This window comes from Tubulanus polymorphus, chromosome 3 (assembly GCF_964204645.1).
Source record: "Tubulanus polymorphus chromosome 3, tnTubPoly1.2, whole genome shotgun sequence".
Taxonomy (NCBI): domain Eukaryota; kingdom Metazoa; phylum Nemertea; class Palaeonemertea; order Tubulaniformes; family Tubulanidae; genus Tubulanus; species Tubulanus polymorphus.
Genome location: NC_134027.1, coordinates 24,489,689 through 24,506,955, shown reverse-complemented (window position 1 = coordinate 24,506,955; position 17,267 = coordinate 24,489,689). Strand labels below are relative to the sequence as shown.

General features: G+C 37.9%; 1 protein-coding gene across 2 annotated transcripts; it reads right to left on the bottom strand.

The window, feature by feature from the left end:
• Positions 1-427: 427 nt before the first annotated feature.
• Positions 428-15,626, bottom strand: LOC141902908 (uncharacterized). Of its 2 annotated transcripts, XM_074790849.1 has the most exons (16): positions 15,557-15,626; positions 15,301-15,405; positions 15,015-15,067; positions 12,097-12,364; positions 11,255-11,291; positions 10,215-10,370; positions 8,869-9,005; positions 8,647-8,785; positions 8,003-8,190; positions 7,055-7,069; positions 5,254-5,301; positions 4,964-5,078; positions 4,232-4,492; positions 3,655-3,705; positions 2,834-3,553; positions 428-2,383 (listed from the first exon to the last, which is right to left on the bottom strand). In XM_074790849.1, exons 4-16 carry the CDS (start codon positions 12,262-12,264, stop codon positions 2,265-2,267), a joined length of 2,154 nt encoding a protein of 717 aa, XP_074646950.1. In that variant the 5' UTR covers positions 12,265-12,364; positions 15,015-15,067; positions 15,301-15,405; positions 15,557-15,626; the 3' UTR covers positions 428-2,264. The 2 variants fall into 2 exon arrangements, with proteins under 2 accessions (XP_074646950.1, XP_074646951.1); XM_074790850.1 differs by lacking the exons at positions 7,055-7,069; positions 15,301-15,405; positions 15,557-15,626 and having other exon boundaries at positions 15,015-15,135.
• Positions 15,627-17,267: the final 1,641 nt, after the last annotated feature.

The following is a 17,267-nucleotide window of genomic DNA, read 5'->3' as shown; positions in this document are numbered from 1 at the left end:
TGTGGAACTGGATCCAGAGTCAAATCAAATTCACACAACTGTGGAACTGAATCCAGAGTCAAATAAAACTCACACAACTGTGGAACTGGATCCAGAGTCAAATAAAACTCACACAACTGTGGAATTGGATCCAGAGTCAAATAAAACTCACACAACTGTGGAATTGGATCCAGAGTCAAATAAAACTCACACAACTGTGGAACTGAATCCAGAGTCAAATCAAACTCACACAACTGTGGAACTGAATCCAGAGTCAAATCAAACTCACACAACTGTGGAATTGGATCACCACGTATGTCTATCCCGAGTGAAATCATAAACCCACACAACGGTGCAACTCTACTCTAGCCTTGGACGAAATCCCGACTCTGTTGTAGGCTATGTATACCTTCCTAAAAACGACTTTTAAAATTCGCGATTAACACGACGTTTACAAAACTCTTTTTTATTGATAAATAATTCCCGATTACGATTAAAATCAGCGTTATATAAAGTAAATAGATTTACCAATGTATATAATCTTCATTATTCACACATAAATTGTCATTTAAAATTTTCTCTCTGGATTAAATCGGATGTTAATACTATGACCTTCAGACGGAAAATCAGAAGTGTCATGGTTGCTTGCCTCTTTTGATTTCTTTTTTTCATTTAATTATATGAACGTGCACGACATGATTTAAGTAAGTTAAACAACTCGAAAAAGGGAAAAAAATAAATCTACAAATATTGTAAATGACAGTAACCGGCGGCCGACTCAAAACAGTGGGACAACACTTTCATCCACTTTCGTGAAAGACACTACATGTAGTCCATGCTTTCGAGCGGAGGGTTAATTTTTAATTTGATCGGAACAGTACAGGGGTCTGGAAAAATATCTAAATTCGATGGCTCGGTTTTGGTCGCTCAGCTCAACGGAGGTCGAAAAGATTCAATTCATACGTATTATGCTGTAACAGTTGCCGTAGTGAAACTGAATGTTTTTGCCGAACCCCCAACGCTATGGACCTTTTATCATTACCTATTTATGCCGATTACCTATTCACACATCGTTGAGATTTCCTGCCCCATTTATTGGAAACACCTATCGATTAGGCTAAAACAATGATACCTCGTTTCTCCTAATCGGCCGGGTCGCTTAGGCTAAACAAAAATGATACCTTGTTTCTCCACAGCGGCCGGGTCATTTTTGTTAAATATGATAAAATCTATAAACAGTTCATTTCTATAGCGACCGGGTCTGTTATGGTAAAATTGATCACGATTTTAAAAATGTAATGTATAGGGTAGATAGGCGGCCGGCCGGGTCAACATTTAAGCTCGGTAGAGCGGAGAAACAAGGTATCAATTTTTTTAGCCTTAGGTAAACTGTAATAGGAATTGTCATCAATTCATTCCTATAGGTGCCAGGTCTGCTATTGTTAGCCCGATCATGATTTTTCAAAAAATTACGTAGGCCTACAGGGCTAACTTTCAAGCTCAGCATAAAGGAAAAATAACGTATAAACTTTTTCAGCCTTGCTTGCAATTTTACCTCGATCATGAAAAAGAAATTTACAACTTTCATTGGAACATTTTCAAAATCAGCAGTATAATAGGTTACATTATATGTGCATATGAATGATATTATTATATAATACGTGTTAAAAGATATATTATCTACAGCTTTCTCCGAGTTCTCGCATGGGTAAATCCTACCTGGTAGGGATTATATAAACCTGGCATACTGCAAGACAAAAATACTCTGCCTTAAGTAAACCCATCAATCCCTGACAGTGAACCTGATGTCATCAAGAGAGATTCAGCTGCCACGTTTTCAAACTTTTGGTGGTCCACCCGACTGGTTTCGTAAGCTTTCCAATTTCTGTTTTTCTAAATCAATCAATTCTAATATATCAAGACCCTCTATGACAATTTTTACATGTCCGTTTATCGCAGGGCTGCCAACTTCTGAAAATGCTATCAGTAACATATCGTATATTTTTCGGTAAGAATTCGTTGAAATATGAAAGAAAATGTTCAAATTGATCAGTAATCAACAGTATGACCATCAGAAAGATCCTCCAAATTTCTGTACGCGTCGAAGAATTTAAACCTATACAAAATAGAAGGAAAATACTGAAAATCAGGAACAGTTGGCAGCTCTGTTAACAACGAAACAAATAAAGTTAGCATTTCTAATACATAGAAAATTTGTAAGAACATTCAGCAGCAGTTCTGACAACGTTAAGTGGCGTAGTTTTTTTCTTAAAGATCTCAGCAGTTCATACACTAATTCCGTTCATCGGTAGTTTCGGTTCGGTGTCGTAAACAAGCGAAAGTAGATCGATGCATTCCGATGAATCATCATGTAGGCTCGTGTTGCATTCGTGATCAATCGAATCTGTAAAATTCAGAAGATTTGAACTATCAGAAGTTCATTTCCTACATGTGCATGAATCTTGAATTTCCAAAAAAATATCTAATTGTGGCGCTGGACGTTCGGAACAGTCTAAGCAATCTAGCAACTTAAAGGCTATAGTCTAAGCTCATTTTGTTCTATAACCAATCCAACCACCTAAGCAATCGAACAATTTAAGACCAGTCCAAGCACATTATGGTTCTATAACCAATATAACAACTTAAGAACAGTTTAAACTCATTTTGGTTGTTTAATAAAACTAACAACTTATACCAGTCTCAGCTAATTATGGTTCTATAACCAATCTAATAACTTAAGATCAGTTTAAAGCTTATTTTGGTTCTTTAAACAATCTAACAACTGACACCAGTTAGCGATTACTGGGAATTAAAACTGTGACTGAAAAAGCGTAAAAGAGCTTGAACTTTTTACCTGGAAGAACCGCCAATGGCAAGTCAGGTTGAACGGATGATTGACGGGAAAACATTCCAACGTCGGGGAACAGGCGCGGGTTGATTCCGCTGTCAAGCGAGAAACCGCTGTCTTTTTTGTCGTATTTAGCAGCGATGCGCTGCGCGAGCTGCAGCCCTTCGGGGAAATCGGTGAACTCGTCGCAGTTGAACTTCCTGACGTTGTTTACCAGCCAATCGTCGTCGAGGACATTGCGGCCGTGTAGGTGCAAATAGAACTTCTCCAGATCGAACATCAGCAGGTGTTCGACGCCCGTTCGGAACTTCGGTATCAAACAGGTCGCCGGGTCGTCGTACGCGAAATACGCGTTCACCAACTTCGACTTGTTGATCTCGTATTCTTTCTCGAGCAGGTCGATCGCGGTCGCGAACAAGGTGCGCGTGCTCGAGTTACAGCGATCCGTTTGCTCCGCCGCGCCGGCGCCGCTACAGTAGCGATTGTAACAGTCGCGCGAGTGTCGCGAGTTGATGATCACGATTCGGTCGGCCGACGCGAACTCGTTCACGATCCACTGCGTGATGTTGCCGCGTTTGTTGATCGCGAGCGTCGCGTTGTCGGCCATCGTAACCTTGACGTCGCCGTGCACGCTCAGCAGACGGCAGAACAGCAACACGATTTCGTGGTGTTCTTCGTCGCGGCCGAATTCGTAGAGAACGAAAATTTTCGTCGCACTGGAATCGCCTGCGTTAAGAAAATGAGGTTAAGGCTAAAGTATAATGATACCTTGTTTTTGCTAATTGGCCGCATAACTTTTGTAAACTTAGTCAATGTGAAGAATTTACCTTCAATTTGTTCAGGATCAGGAGGGATCGGACAAGTACCAGGAGTTGGTGCTGAAATGTTAAAACATCATTCATATGAAATCATGGAATTTTTTAAAGAATAAAATGAATATTTTTTCAATCAGTAAATTGTATTTTTGAAAGGTCTTCAATAAATCACTAGTTTATGCCTCACAAATAGCAAACACATTGCCGAAATTCGACATAATTAAGTCGAAATTCGACTTTATTATGTCGAATTTCGAGTTTCCTTTTCATGTCGAATTTTGACTTATTACGTTGGATTTCGAATTAATTAAGACAAATTTTGGGTCATTTTCATGTTGAAATTCAAACTATTATGTCTGATTTCGACATAATATGTCGAAATTTGAAAAAATAAGTCGGAATTAGACATATTATGCATAATAATAATAATAACATATATAATATCTCGTATGACATCAAGGGGCTTCCATTGATTAGTGGAAATCGATATCGCCAGAAGAAATATTTCCCAGAGTTTTCCGGATTTTTTAGTACGGTGGGAACCTCATTATTTCTGAGTAAACAGTAATCAGAGAAAGATGATACTTACGAGGAGCAGGCGGGTTTAAGAAATAATAAATGGCTTTACATTTTGATTTTCTTATTAACAGCAGCACGATCAGCAAGGTTACCACAACAAGGACGACGATCGCTATCGGAACTAAGACGGTCGTCAACCAACTCGAAGTGATTCCAGGTTGTTGCGTTGTTCGTACCGCCGGATGTCGAGTAGGTGTCATTTGTGAGTTTGCAGTTGTCGTTGCGATCGCTGCCACCGTCGTGGACGCTTTTTTGTTGCACGACTTCAATTCTAAAACCCCCCATAAAAAACGTAAACACTCTATCATCAAGTCAAAGCATCGAGCTAAAAAAGTTTGATCGCATGATCCGTTCAAATAAAAACACGATTTACAATTTTTATACGTGCAATTTCTTTTCCAGAAAATGCTTTTATGAAATATTTCTATGGGAATATTTAGCAAACGAAACTCTGAAATACAAGTTTTAAGAATATCCAAGGGAATCTAGGCAACCCCTCCCCTAAATTTTGAAGGCGCCCTAAAATGTCAAGGACCCGGTGAGATATTCTAAGTCCCACTGCCCCGAAGTCTAGTGTATGTATTTATTTTTCTCCTCCCTGTGAAAGTAACTTGAACAAGACCTCGGCGTTTCATTCATACTTTCCTGGCTCGACTCTCGCTACCGGACTTCAAAACTGTCGATCGAAAAGCTGCCCCAATTCAAGGCTGCAGCCAAAATTAGACAAAATACATTCACTCACTGCTGTCAAATTTAAACGGTTTCGTCTCGGTCACTAAACATCTTTGGCATGTATAACGTTCCGTCTTACACAAACAGCTTCCCTGTTCGTTCCAGTACGGATCAACCGGTTCAAGCTGACGAAGAAGAAAAAAATATTGGTTGAATAAAACAAGTGATTCAAGAACAAAGATCTCCAGCACTTTCAGATATGGATGAGTCAGCACCGAAAGGGTTTTAAAGAAGTAAAACTTAGAAAATGAACCAATTTTACATTAGTCAAACTACTGGAACTGGATCCTTAATACTCACCATTATCTTGTAATTACCACTACAAACTTTGGTTATATTGAAGACGTCCTGACAAAAACAAAAATTGTAGTTAATTACACATATTCATATAGTGATACAAAAATATTTTCAAAGCTGGAATATCGGACATGGCCAACTCTAACTTTCCCTGATTCCACTTGGTTCCAGTTCTTCAGTTGAGAGTTGAGTTTGACTCGTATTAAGTCAAACTTAACTAACGACTGTTGAACCCGAGCAAACACGAGGCCAAATTGAAAACGATTTAATATCATCTCAGATTTTTGAAAAACATCGGTAATCGTTTCATCGAAATCCTACATTTATTAGGATACATTACAGATTTTCCGGTGCCCTAAATCCTAAAAAGCAAACAGCATCATCATCGCGACCGGCAAAAATGCTGATAAAAAGTTACCGACGACCAACTATAGAACCATCTCCAGAAAGCAAATAAGTGCACAAATGCAGAGCTACAGTAAAATCTGCTTAATCCATTTTAACAAGGTTTTAGGACTCAGTTGCTCAATAGTTGGACCCAGTTGCAGAGTTCTTGGTTAAGAATATCATTACTATTATCATTATCATCATTACCATTATCAACGTTACTTATCATTAAAACCTTTCAAGGGGCCTGAACGTCCTAGTGATTGTAGAGCCTTTATTGGCTCTGTTCAGGTGCCTATCATCAATTTTCTAATCTTCTTGTGTTTCTTGTATTTCAGCATTTCTTAATTGATGAAATAGATACCATCATTGTCATTGTTATCAACACTATTAGACTCCGCAGAAAAAGTAATGAAATGCAATTAGAAGTAACGGACTTTATAGTCAGTTTACCAACAACTGTGCACCTGGACCAAGATGAATACCTAAAAATACCATAGCAGACTGGTACCATGTAAATTATCAACTACCAACTACGTATTACCAACTACTGGTATTACGCAACTGGTCCCTGCTGAATCTATTATTTCTAATCCAGACTTTTTGTTACTTGTCCAATGTAAGGCAGGTCTAGATTGATTGTAATCCAGTCCAGTTCCGGATGATGAAACCTCTACCGGCCGCTTCTATCAGAGGTTTACAGATTATGCCAATCCAGAACAAGTATAGCATTATATTGTGGATGTAATGAATGCGCCAGTAGAGAATTCCAGAAATGGTAGAGACCAATCGAAACCTACCTTTAAAGTCAGCAACTGCTTGTTGAATATACATTGTAGTGATCTTTAAATGCTGCCAATTTCTCAAAGAATTTCACCCGGTCTGATAGGATCCAAGCAGATTTTACTGCTATTTTTTTTCAGTTAAAAAATATTTGGTTGAAATTCCATGATAATGATTTCTATCCATAGTGCTTAGTTTATGCGGAACTACATCAAAAAAATGAAGGTGAGACGAATAATTGGAATGTGTATAAAAAACCTACTCAAAACGATTTCTCGAAAATAAAGTCAAGAATCAACGTTTAGTTAATCAGTTAAATCGAATCAAAAGTACAAATCGGTACAAAAGAAGAGATGAGTTAGGTAATTTAACGAGTTATCTGATCACAACTTTGAATCGACTAGAGTAGGTTTTTTACAAATATTCCTTAAATATTGTGTGTAGCTGTCTGTTTTGTTAGTTACGTAGAGAATGAAGCATACGATGTACATATTATATACAAACGGTTGAAATGTGTTAATAATATGCAAGAGTCTCGATAAAATGTAGATAAGTTGAAAGGCAAAATGCAGAAAAATGACGCAGTCAAATTTTTCTGATAAGAGAAATATTAAAAAACATGCAAATAACTTACTTTTGACTTATTCGACTAAAAAGGAGTCATAGGGGAAAAGAACAATTCAAAATTAATTTTTCAATTCAAAAATATTTTAACATCGGTACTGTTTTTCGGTAAACCCGTTATTCTGAGGTTTTGTTAGAAAATGTTCACCCTTAACACTACCTAAAATCTTAATTTGGTAAATGTCTAATTGGGCAAAAAGAATAAAGGCTCAGTCTACTTTAAATTTCGAAATTGCATATTTTTCAAAACTGAGAGTTTCAATGGAGTTTCAGGCACCTTTGAAACCATTACATAATGAACAATCGCATAACTGACGAGCGAATGTGATACCATCAAGTTTACGATTCTAACAGTTGTGAGATTGTACAAAATCCCATCGTCAGAGAAACAGTGATTTAGATAAATCTCGGAACCACTGATGATCGATAAACTAAAGACATCATCATATTGTGGGATTGTTCGTTATGAAGGACTCAGTTTCACGGTAGTTCGGGTGAAGCTCGACTCGACAATTTAAAATCTCAAGTCTAGTTCAGGAGGTAAGAGCAGCAGCAGCACGTGATCGCTGATTGCCAATTTGTTTATCTCTTGATCTGAAGCGCACTCAGGTCGACTACGACACAATCATTGGAGAATCGCATGGTTTGTTGACTGAGCATTTTGTGACGAAATACTCTCATTTCTCTCACTCTCAATACGTAATGCACTCATTTCATAGCGTTCCTGATGTTGAAATTTGCTGACTTCACTGCTTACAATCCAACTGGATCTTTGTCGACATGAGATATGCTTCAGTCTACTATTAGCCCGAATGTCAAATTTCCGAGAACTGCAACACTGGACCAAGTTACAAGTATCTTTCCAACAAAAGTTCACTTAGTCAAAGGCTAGATTTTTTTCAAAGAATAACGTAACTAAATATCGATACAATTGTCACAGAGTTTCAGATTTACTTACGCTGAAAAGATCATCTTTCTTAAAAACGGATTCGTTGTTTACCGTGTCGTATAAACGGATCTTAAATTTGCGAAGATTGTAGTCGTTCGTGAGGTTGGTCGTCACCGTTATTTTACCTTCGAGCTCGAGCCTTTTGAAAATGATCCACGTATACCACTGACTGGAACTCTTTATACTTTGAGAACCACCTGCAGATAGATACAAAAAGCCTTTCTTTTAAATCTTGCCACAAAAGATCCACTGATTTTCATTCATTTTGTAAAAGCCTCATACAAAATGAATGAAAATCAATTTCCTTTTAAAGAGTATTTCATTAAATTGCTTCAAACCACTGGTTGCCACCTTCTGAACAAACGGTGAAAATGTTAAGTTTAGCAGTCTTTTAAAATTGGTTCTTCGAAAGAAAGGGTTAAAACTTTAAATTAAGGAATCTTCAAAAATTTTTACTACGCATTATTAACCAAAAATGCGATGATAAAATGTCTAATGTCTGGTGTTCTTAGTTCATTTTCAATTAGAAATGTCTCAGGTGAAGTCCTGACCGCATGTGAAGTGCAAATGAACAGTTTTTAAAGAGTACTGATAAAATATAATAGTATCAACTGGGTCAAAAGATGAAACATGTAATGTCAGTTTAAACATACCAGCTGATGGTAGTGAAAGGAACGTTAAAGATGTCTCCTGTTCATGTCTTGGAGCCTCCTTGTAAATGGGTAAACTCGTAACAGTAACTTTCCAGTTCAACCCGCTATCAAGTTTATGCAAGCAATCGTACGTAAATATCTGCAAAGTACATAAACAATTTTATAATCAGACCATAATAATGCTCTGGCGTCTGGAATGCCATATATTGGGAAGATAACGACCTTTTCTCTATAATTCAGCAACCCGCGGCCATCTCTCACCCAGGTCTCATTACCGAAATGAAACGTTCTACAGAGCGTTTTATCAAGACTGTCAGAGTGTAGTTTGATTTCGTATCCTCGCAACATCCGCAAATTAGCTGGAATTTTAGAAAAAATATCAGATCTTCTATAATTGGGTATTTGAACTCGGGGTCCTGTGACACTGTGCCCATTCGGTGAATGTTTGACAATCTGACAGTTTCAAAATTCAAAGCCCCCTGGTGCACATGCATAAGAACACAGATGACCTTGAAACTCAACACTCATGCAGAAAATTTGGAACAAGATACGAATGCATCTAAGCCTGCTTGGCCAGGTGCTTAAGTGAAGGCAGTCAGCCATTCGGCCATCCTAGCTTAGTTGACAGGTTGACAGGTCTTGCAAGTTGACAAATTTATATGAAATATCAAAACTTTATCTGCGAAACGTTTCGAGTTGATGACCAAAATGTATAGTTTCAGAATCCATTCGGCAATTTTGGATGACATCATGACCTAGTTTGGTCATGAAATAGGTCACTTCAGTTGAATTTTGAAATATGATAGCTCTAACTGGAAGATTCTCTAGTTGATAACCAAAATATATAATTTCAGAATCAAAGATGGCGGCCAGCCAGCCATAATACCCCCATATAAAAAATGAAAAGCTCTACATGGTATATATCAGTCATATCCTTTCAAAACGTGCATTTTCAGAAACCGAGATGGCTGCCAGTCTGCCATATTGGATGATATCATGACCTAGTTTGGTCATATGATAGATAGACCATTCCACTTCACATCTTCATATGAAAAAATGAAAGCTATGCATGGAATATCATATCAATATTATATCAGTTGATAGCCAAATAGTGCATTTCAGAAACCAAGAGGGCCGCCAATCGGCCATCTTGGATCCAATTACAACAAGTATTGAACACAAGTATCCCAGATGTTTGGGTCATACACAATATATCCGAATTTGATGACGATTGGTCAAAAATCTGGTCTGGAATTTTCACAAGAAACCTGACACAGGGGTAAAGCGTAAGCACGAATGGCCTCCGGCCAAGTGGGCTATAAAGTGCAGGTATTGGTGAACAATTTGCATATGATCAGGCCAATTTTTGGGCTGAAGATATATCCGGGGTAGATACATGTATAAACCAAATATCAAAACAATCCATTGAAGCATCTTCAAAACTTCCCAAAATAACTGGATTCCGTCCATAACCTAAGTGCGAACAGTGGACCCAACAGCCCTCTGCAGCTATGCCCCAAGTGGGTTAACATTGTCTTGCAACTTTTAGCCGTATATTGATAACTTACCATTAAATGAAGGCTTCCACTGAATAATAACAGTTGATAATAAATAGACAACGCCTTCATATTTATACTCGTGTTGATACGGTAACAGGCTCAATTCCCTCGGTTTAAGAGGCCAACCACCCTTGCCATCAGTATACAGAGTACCATTTTTACAGACTTTAAATATAAAAAAGATGAAAGAATTGATAACAGGAATAATGTTTTATTGCCCTGTTTCCATATAAAACATTCATTCCGGCTTACAAACTAGGGATACGGGGGGTCCAGGGACACCACGCCCGCTTGGTAAGTGGTTTAAAAATGCTCAACAATCAGAAAATATCAATATTCAACGCCCCCTCAGTGTTTTCAATAAGAGCCAGGTCCCAGACCCGTCCGTCGTGTGTAAAGGACCCGCCTGTTTTTTCAAACCAGCTTTCATTTCCGGGACTGTGACATATTATGGGACCCTCCTGATTTTCAAAGGGACCTGGCTTGTTAATTTCTTATTGAAAACACTGCCCCTGGTGAACATATACAAAAACCAATGAACCATCATAATCATAGACAATGAACCATCATAATCATAGACAATGTCACCAGCTAAAATTTTGCAATTGATCGTGGTAACAAAATATGTTTAGGTACAATACCAAGCAAAAGTTATTTGGCTGGTGACCATATACCACAACCGATGACCTTGAAACTCACAACAATCATGAAACATGTCATGAGCAACGACTACGCCATTGATTGTGGTAACAAAATATGTCGACAACTACACAACAAGGACCAGTATTTTTTATCTGATTCTGCATTTAGGTATTTGAGCAGAAGAGCAACAGTACTCGTTGATTTATGCGTCACTAATAGTCATTTTATGTCACTTGGATATCATCATCAGAACCGGTGGGTTTTTATGTTACGCACATATCAACAAAGTCTACCGTTAATAGCGTAATAATTAACCGCACTAAAAACCCGAACTCTGTCATTGATATGCCGAATGGAATACGCGCATACCTAGTTTAAAATGCCATATAATAATAATCATTACTCACAGTTACTGTCCTGTATAACGGTACACTGTACGTGAGGCTGAAAGACAAGATAAATGACTAGGATGATATATACAGACAAAACAGCCGAGCACTCAGTTTACAATTAAGACTCGGGGACTGGTTCCAACCACCTCCTAGTTCTATAGCCGATCTAACAACTAGCCAACCAACCAGCCTTGAGATTTTGAGATTTAAGTCTCAACCAGTCTATCTTCAGTAGAAAGATGATCTAAAATCTGAGACTGGTCTTACATATGTTCTTTGAATTCTCTGTACAGTCGGATCCGCTTAATCCGTATCGGGTTAATCCGGATTTATGCCAACACTCTCGCGAAAACGTGACTTTAAAAGAACCGAGTTCATCGATAAGAAAACGGCATTTATCGCATTCGCCGTAAATCATATCGTCCCGCTTTCATCATTCAAATAATATCACTTTATTTACGGGCAGTTTTTACGCGAGAAAGCTTTCATACTGCAAGTGCTAGAATCATCATGAAGAAGAAAAGGGGGCCTATAACAAGTTGCGGTAGGGATCAGTCATTTATTACGTATGCATAAAATTTGAAATTTTTAACCCCCCTTCCCCTCTGTACGCAAAATCGGCCATTTTTTCATATACATTAAGCATTACAGTACGCAATTGCACTGACCCCTCCCCCTCCCCTAATGTGTACGTAATAAATGAATGACCCAGTATAACATTTTGGTTCGACTTTTGTTGAAATCCATTTCAAAGCCACTCGGTCGGCCGCTGTAGCTAATTCTTGAGGGTGAATCATCTATTTGCTCGGTCCCGATGTAGGTATTCACTAGAGGGGTTTTACAGTAGTAAAACTTACCAGTGAGTCTTTTGAACAGTCTAATACGTCCGTGTATTTGTGGCCGCACGTCTGTTCTTGGACATACGGCGACGATGACGCGCCACTGAGGACGATGCCGTTTACGATTATTTGTACCACCACCAATGCAGCAGATACCAACCAGCTCCTCGCAGTCAGAAAATACATTTCTCGAAAATATCCATCGAACCGTCACAAGATCAACGCAATCTACGCATCATCTATAGCCATCTCTCAGCACGACGACGCCTACATCAGAATTTCAACTCTATATTTAGATATAAGAAATAAACAACTATAAACATTTGATATGATAAATATTTGGGTGAACCTTCCCTGAAAATCTGTTCGTTATAACTGTTAGTTCTTGTTGTATCCAGGCAGTAGGCCTATGATATTACAGCGGATGTGACCGTCTGATACTGATCCAATTGTTTAGGCCTATCAGATGGACGCCGGTCGCCGAAGGCAGCGCGCCGCGGATCGGTACGGTCTCGTCTGAGCAGAAGCAAAAACTTAAGTCTCCGCCCCTTTTTTCGCCAAATAAGGAATTCGGTACTGCTGGCCATGTGCATTGCTTATTTTTATTAACTCGTTTTTCCAGAGGATTAGAGAATACTTTCCGCAAAAGAAATCAATTTTCGTACTGACATTTGTATTTCCTGCTCATTCAATTTTTTTCTGCCAGAAAATAATTTTCCGATTTAGGCCTATGTAGCGTTAGAACGATAACCACACTCAAACGTGGTGAACGGATAATAAGATAAAAAGCCACTATCTACAGATTAGAAGAATTTAAAAACAAGAATTTATTTATTCAATCTAAAATATATAGAATACACGACGTTTCAATCTCACCCTAGAGATCATCGTCACATGACGATGATATAAATAAATTCTTGTTTTTAAATTCTTTTATTCTGTAGATAGTGGGTTTTTATCTTATTATGTAGCGTTGCATTCCAAGGTATTAAGAAATATGTTGTAATCTTCTCGTCGATCCTTTTATTTTCAAAGGTCAAAATTCTTCCATCTTTTAAAAACCCTCCGATCAGTTTCACCATAGGCATAGAAAGTTACATTATGGTTTCACAAGGTTTAACCCATTCAGTGCTGACTAATTAATACCCTATAGTGCCGGAGATAATTTGAAAATTTTGACAAATTCTACCCTAGTGTGTTGAATAACGGGATAACACTATAGTGTGTCTACTCCCTGGCGCAGTGTATCGCTAGTAACTTATATTTCACTATGATTGACAGGTGCTGCCATCTTTTAAGTGACATAATTACTCATTACTAATTCCAATATCAATATATTGCAGTGCGGTGTACTAGCAAAATCCAACACTGATTTATACACCGCACTGCAGTGTAGACGCATTGAAAGGGTTAAACCATAAAGAAATTCTTGATCACAATCTAAATCGAAATAGTAATCTTTTAGCAGAGTCGTAAAGAGACGGGTTATATTCAGTTGGTAAATTTTTTAAGTTTTTTTCTCGCAGAAAATTTCATTTCATTTGATCCGTTTCCTCATAACTTTCTAATCTTATAAGCCAAAATTTCAGAAATGAATCAAACCTTAGAGTTACAGTTTCATCTTCTTTCCATCCACCCCGGCTTAACTCTGGCGTCAGTTTTCAATTCTCCAAGTTTTAACTAAGAATTGATTTCATTTCTTCATCAATTTAATGCTTTGGGCCCAAGTCTACAGTAAGATTTCAATATCACGCAATAAAATTGATTTTTTTCAAGTTTCATTGGTGACATTGGATGTGTTCCCAACTGACAATTCACTGACAATTTGAGTGTTTTTGTTACACTCTGGTGAATGAGGTTGTTTTCAATAGGAACTGTGGGAGCATAGGGGCTCGTATCAGAGTTGTAGGTAATGTAAAAACGATAATCTGTTAATCCAACGTATATAGTACACAGGGGTTTGGCGATGGGCTTGGATTTTATTTCCGGGTTGTTGATAATCTCGCGAGAATGGCACTAAATATGAACTGCGAATAAATTCAAAATATCACGGAAATACCTTGTGTTTATATTGTTTATTTATCCGCTATAAAGTTTCGATAAACAATTGGTCGTTAAGAATCATTATCAGACGGTCGTCACGCTACTATATAAAATAACAAGGGATGAAACGCCTTCAGAGTTGTGCCAGCCAGAAAGTTGGGACAGTCACGTGACATTCTGATGATGTCATCACATTTAAAACTTTAACATGAAAAGTTAACATATTCACAGACCGATATCAATTGTCGGATTATGATTCGTATGAAACTAATAACTTATAAAGAATAAATTATGATCAAATATATAATTCATAGAAAAAAAATGCATTTGAATGTAAGTTATTCTCAAATATTTTTCGTATCATAGTTTCCATCTTAGATGCTTCGGGTTTGCATTCATTCAAATAAGAAGCGCGACTGTCACGTGACTGTCCCAACTTTCTGGCTGGCACGAATTGAACTGCGTTTCATCCCTTGTTGTTTTATATAGTAAAGCGTGACGACTGTCTGATGATGATCCTTAACGACCAATTGTTTATCGGAACTTAATAGCGGATAAATAAACAATATAAACTCAAGGTATTTCTATGATATTTTGAATTTATCTGCAGTTCATATTTAGCGCCATTCTCGCGAGATTATCAACAACCCGGAAATAAAATCCAAGCCCATCGCGAAACCCCTGTGATATATAAAATAATATTTTATTTTATATATACTATATACGTTGGATTAACAGATTATCGTTTTTACATTACCTACAACTCTGATACGAGCCCCTATGTTTGGGAGGAAGTAAAATCAAAGCCCATCGCCAACAGACACCTGTGTGTGGCATGTGTGGGCAAAGCGTATATATAATCTGATAATAAAGTAATCATAATTTCGACCCACCTTGCTAGCTAGCTAACTGTCATCTATCAACTGTGAACTTTTGTTTGCGAGGTCTGTAGAGAAAATAATATTAATTCTAAGTAACAACCATTTTCCTATTGCAAAGCGCGCACAGTGATAGGCTGGAACGTGATGGGTTTTCCCCAACTCATTGATATATATACAATTCAAGTTCAAATTGAAAATACTTTATTGATCCGCAAATGTAAAGCATCGCGGAATGAACACAATTACATGACAATTTTAAGAGAAAAAAATGTAGAAATTGTTATAAACATTCACTCACAAATTTGGCTAATCTAAAGAACAAGTTTCATCCTTTTCGGTTTGGCAATGGTGAATCAGAAAGACGCTCACGTGGAGCATCGGACACCCGACTTGTCTGAAGTCACTAGATCACAATAAATCACAGATCACTAGTAAATTCCCACAACCGTTGAATGAAAAGTTTATCAAACTATTAGAAATAGTTATACGACAGGTGGTAAAATTGCTCCCTTCTTCGGTCCAAAATGATATGTAAAATAAATACAATTACTTACTATTAGTCACTCTGATCTAAGACTATCTTATTCTTACGCGAATGGAATGTTATGTAGGCCTATTCAGACACAAACCGGTTATTTGAATCAACATGCCTGTCCCTTTTGCGAATCATAACGAGATACTGAGACGAGCATACCGAGTTTAGATAGCGCGGACTCGATACCAGCACTGATCCATTATACGTCGTGTCATTTCGAAGGTTTAATTGTGAATAAATAAATCATGGTTTTAATACTATAAGCTATCTGTATACGACTTTGGTTTATCGTCTATTTTCCACGATCATCGAGTGAATTCTACTAGGGTCTGGTGCAATTCTTGTGCGATGATGACCGTAAAAAAACAATGTTTTCCACAATGTGTCATCTTCACCCCTCAAGGGATTCGACCCACTACGCTAAAGCTGTTCGCTGGTGGAAGCGAGTTTGGGAGTGATACTGGATCCCTGGCAAGCGAGGATGACAATGTGTAAGCTTGCAGTCACACGGGGATAAAGTGCGTCATAAAAACAATGATTTTCAGTGAATTCTTTTAACAGGAAATTCCTGGTTAATTTATAATTCTGCCGGTTCGACTCCAGAATAGGTAATATAGTTCCATCGTGGTGGGTTCTCTTTATGGTGGTTCAGCAATTTGAAATAGACAATCCCGATTGTCGACCGATTGTACTCGTCGGCAATGTCTACAATCCTGATTGTCGACCGATTATACTCGTCGACAATCAGTTTACTTTCGAAGTACGTAGTATCCGCTGGCTTAATCTCCATGTTTACTGATTCGACATGCAGGTTTTACTCCCCCCCCCCCCCCCCAACTCGCATATCCATGCATTTTATCCAGTTTTTACTTTTTCAAGGTGAAAATACTATAAATTCTATTATCAATTTCTTTTCAGTCGCTATAAAGTTTCTTTCACTTTGCTTCTGGATTTTCTAATTTCAGCTTTTGGAATAAATCATCTTGTGCCAGTCGTTTCTTTTTTATTATTGATGATACAGTTTCGTGTCAGAAATTTTAACTGACCTTCTGTGAAAGAGTTCAAAGTCAACATAAAAAACCTACAAACGTTGAACTGGATCCGGAGTCGAATGTGAACCAGCACAACTGTACGCCTACTGATCTTAAGTTCAGAGCCACATTAAACCCGCGAAACAGTGGAACTGGATCCAGAGAAACTTGAACCCACACAACTGTGGAACTTGTTTCAGAGTCAAATTAACCCTGTCGGTGCTGACTAATTAATACCCTATAGTGCTGGAGATAATTTGAAAATTTTTAAAAATTCCACCCTAGTGTATTGAATAACGGGAATACCACTACAGTGCCTCTACTACCGCTGCGCCGTGTATCGTTAGTTACCAATATTTCACAATGTTTGACAGGTGCTGCCATTTTTCAAGAGACATAATTACTAATTACTAATTATGTAATAATATTACTAATAATCAATATACTGCAGTGCGGGTGTACTAGCAAAATCTATCACTGATTGATACACCGCACTGCGGTGTAGAAGCACTGAAAGACACAACTGTGGAACTGGATTTAGAGTCGAATTAAAGCCACAACTGTGGAACTGGATCAGAGTCAAATTAAACCCACAAAACTGTGGAACTGGATTCAGAGTCAAATTACCCACACAACTGTGGAACTGGATTCAGAGTCAATTAGCCTTGATCGAAATCCTGACTCTGGAGCAGGCCTAAC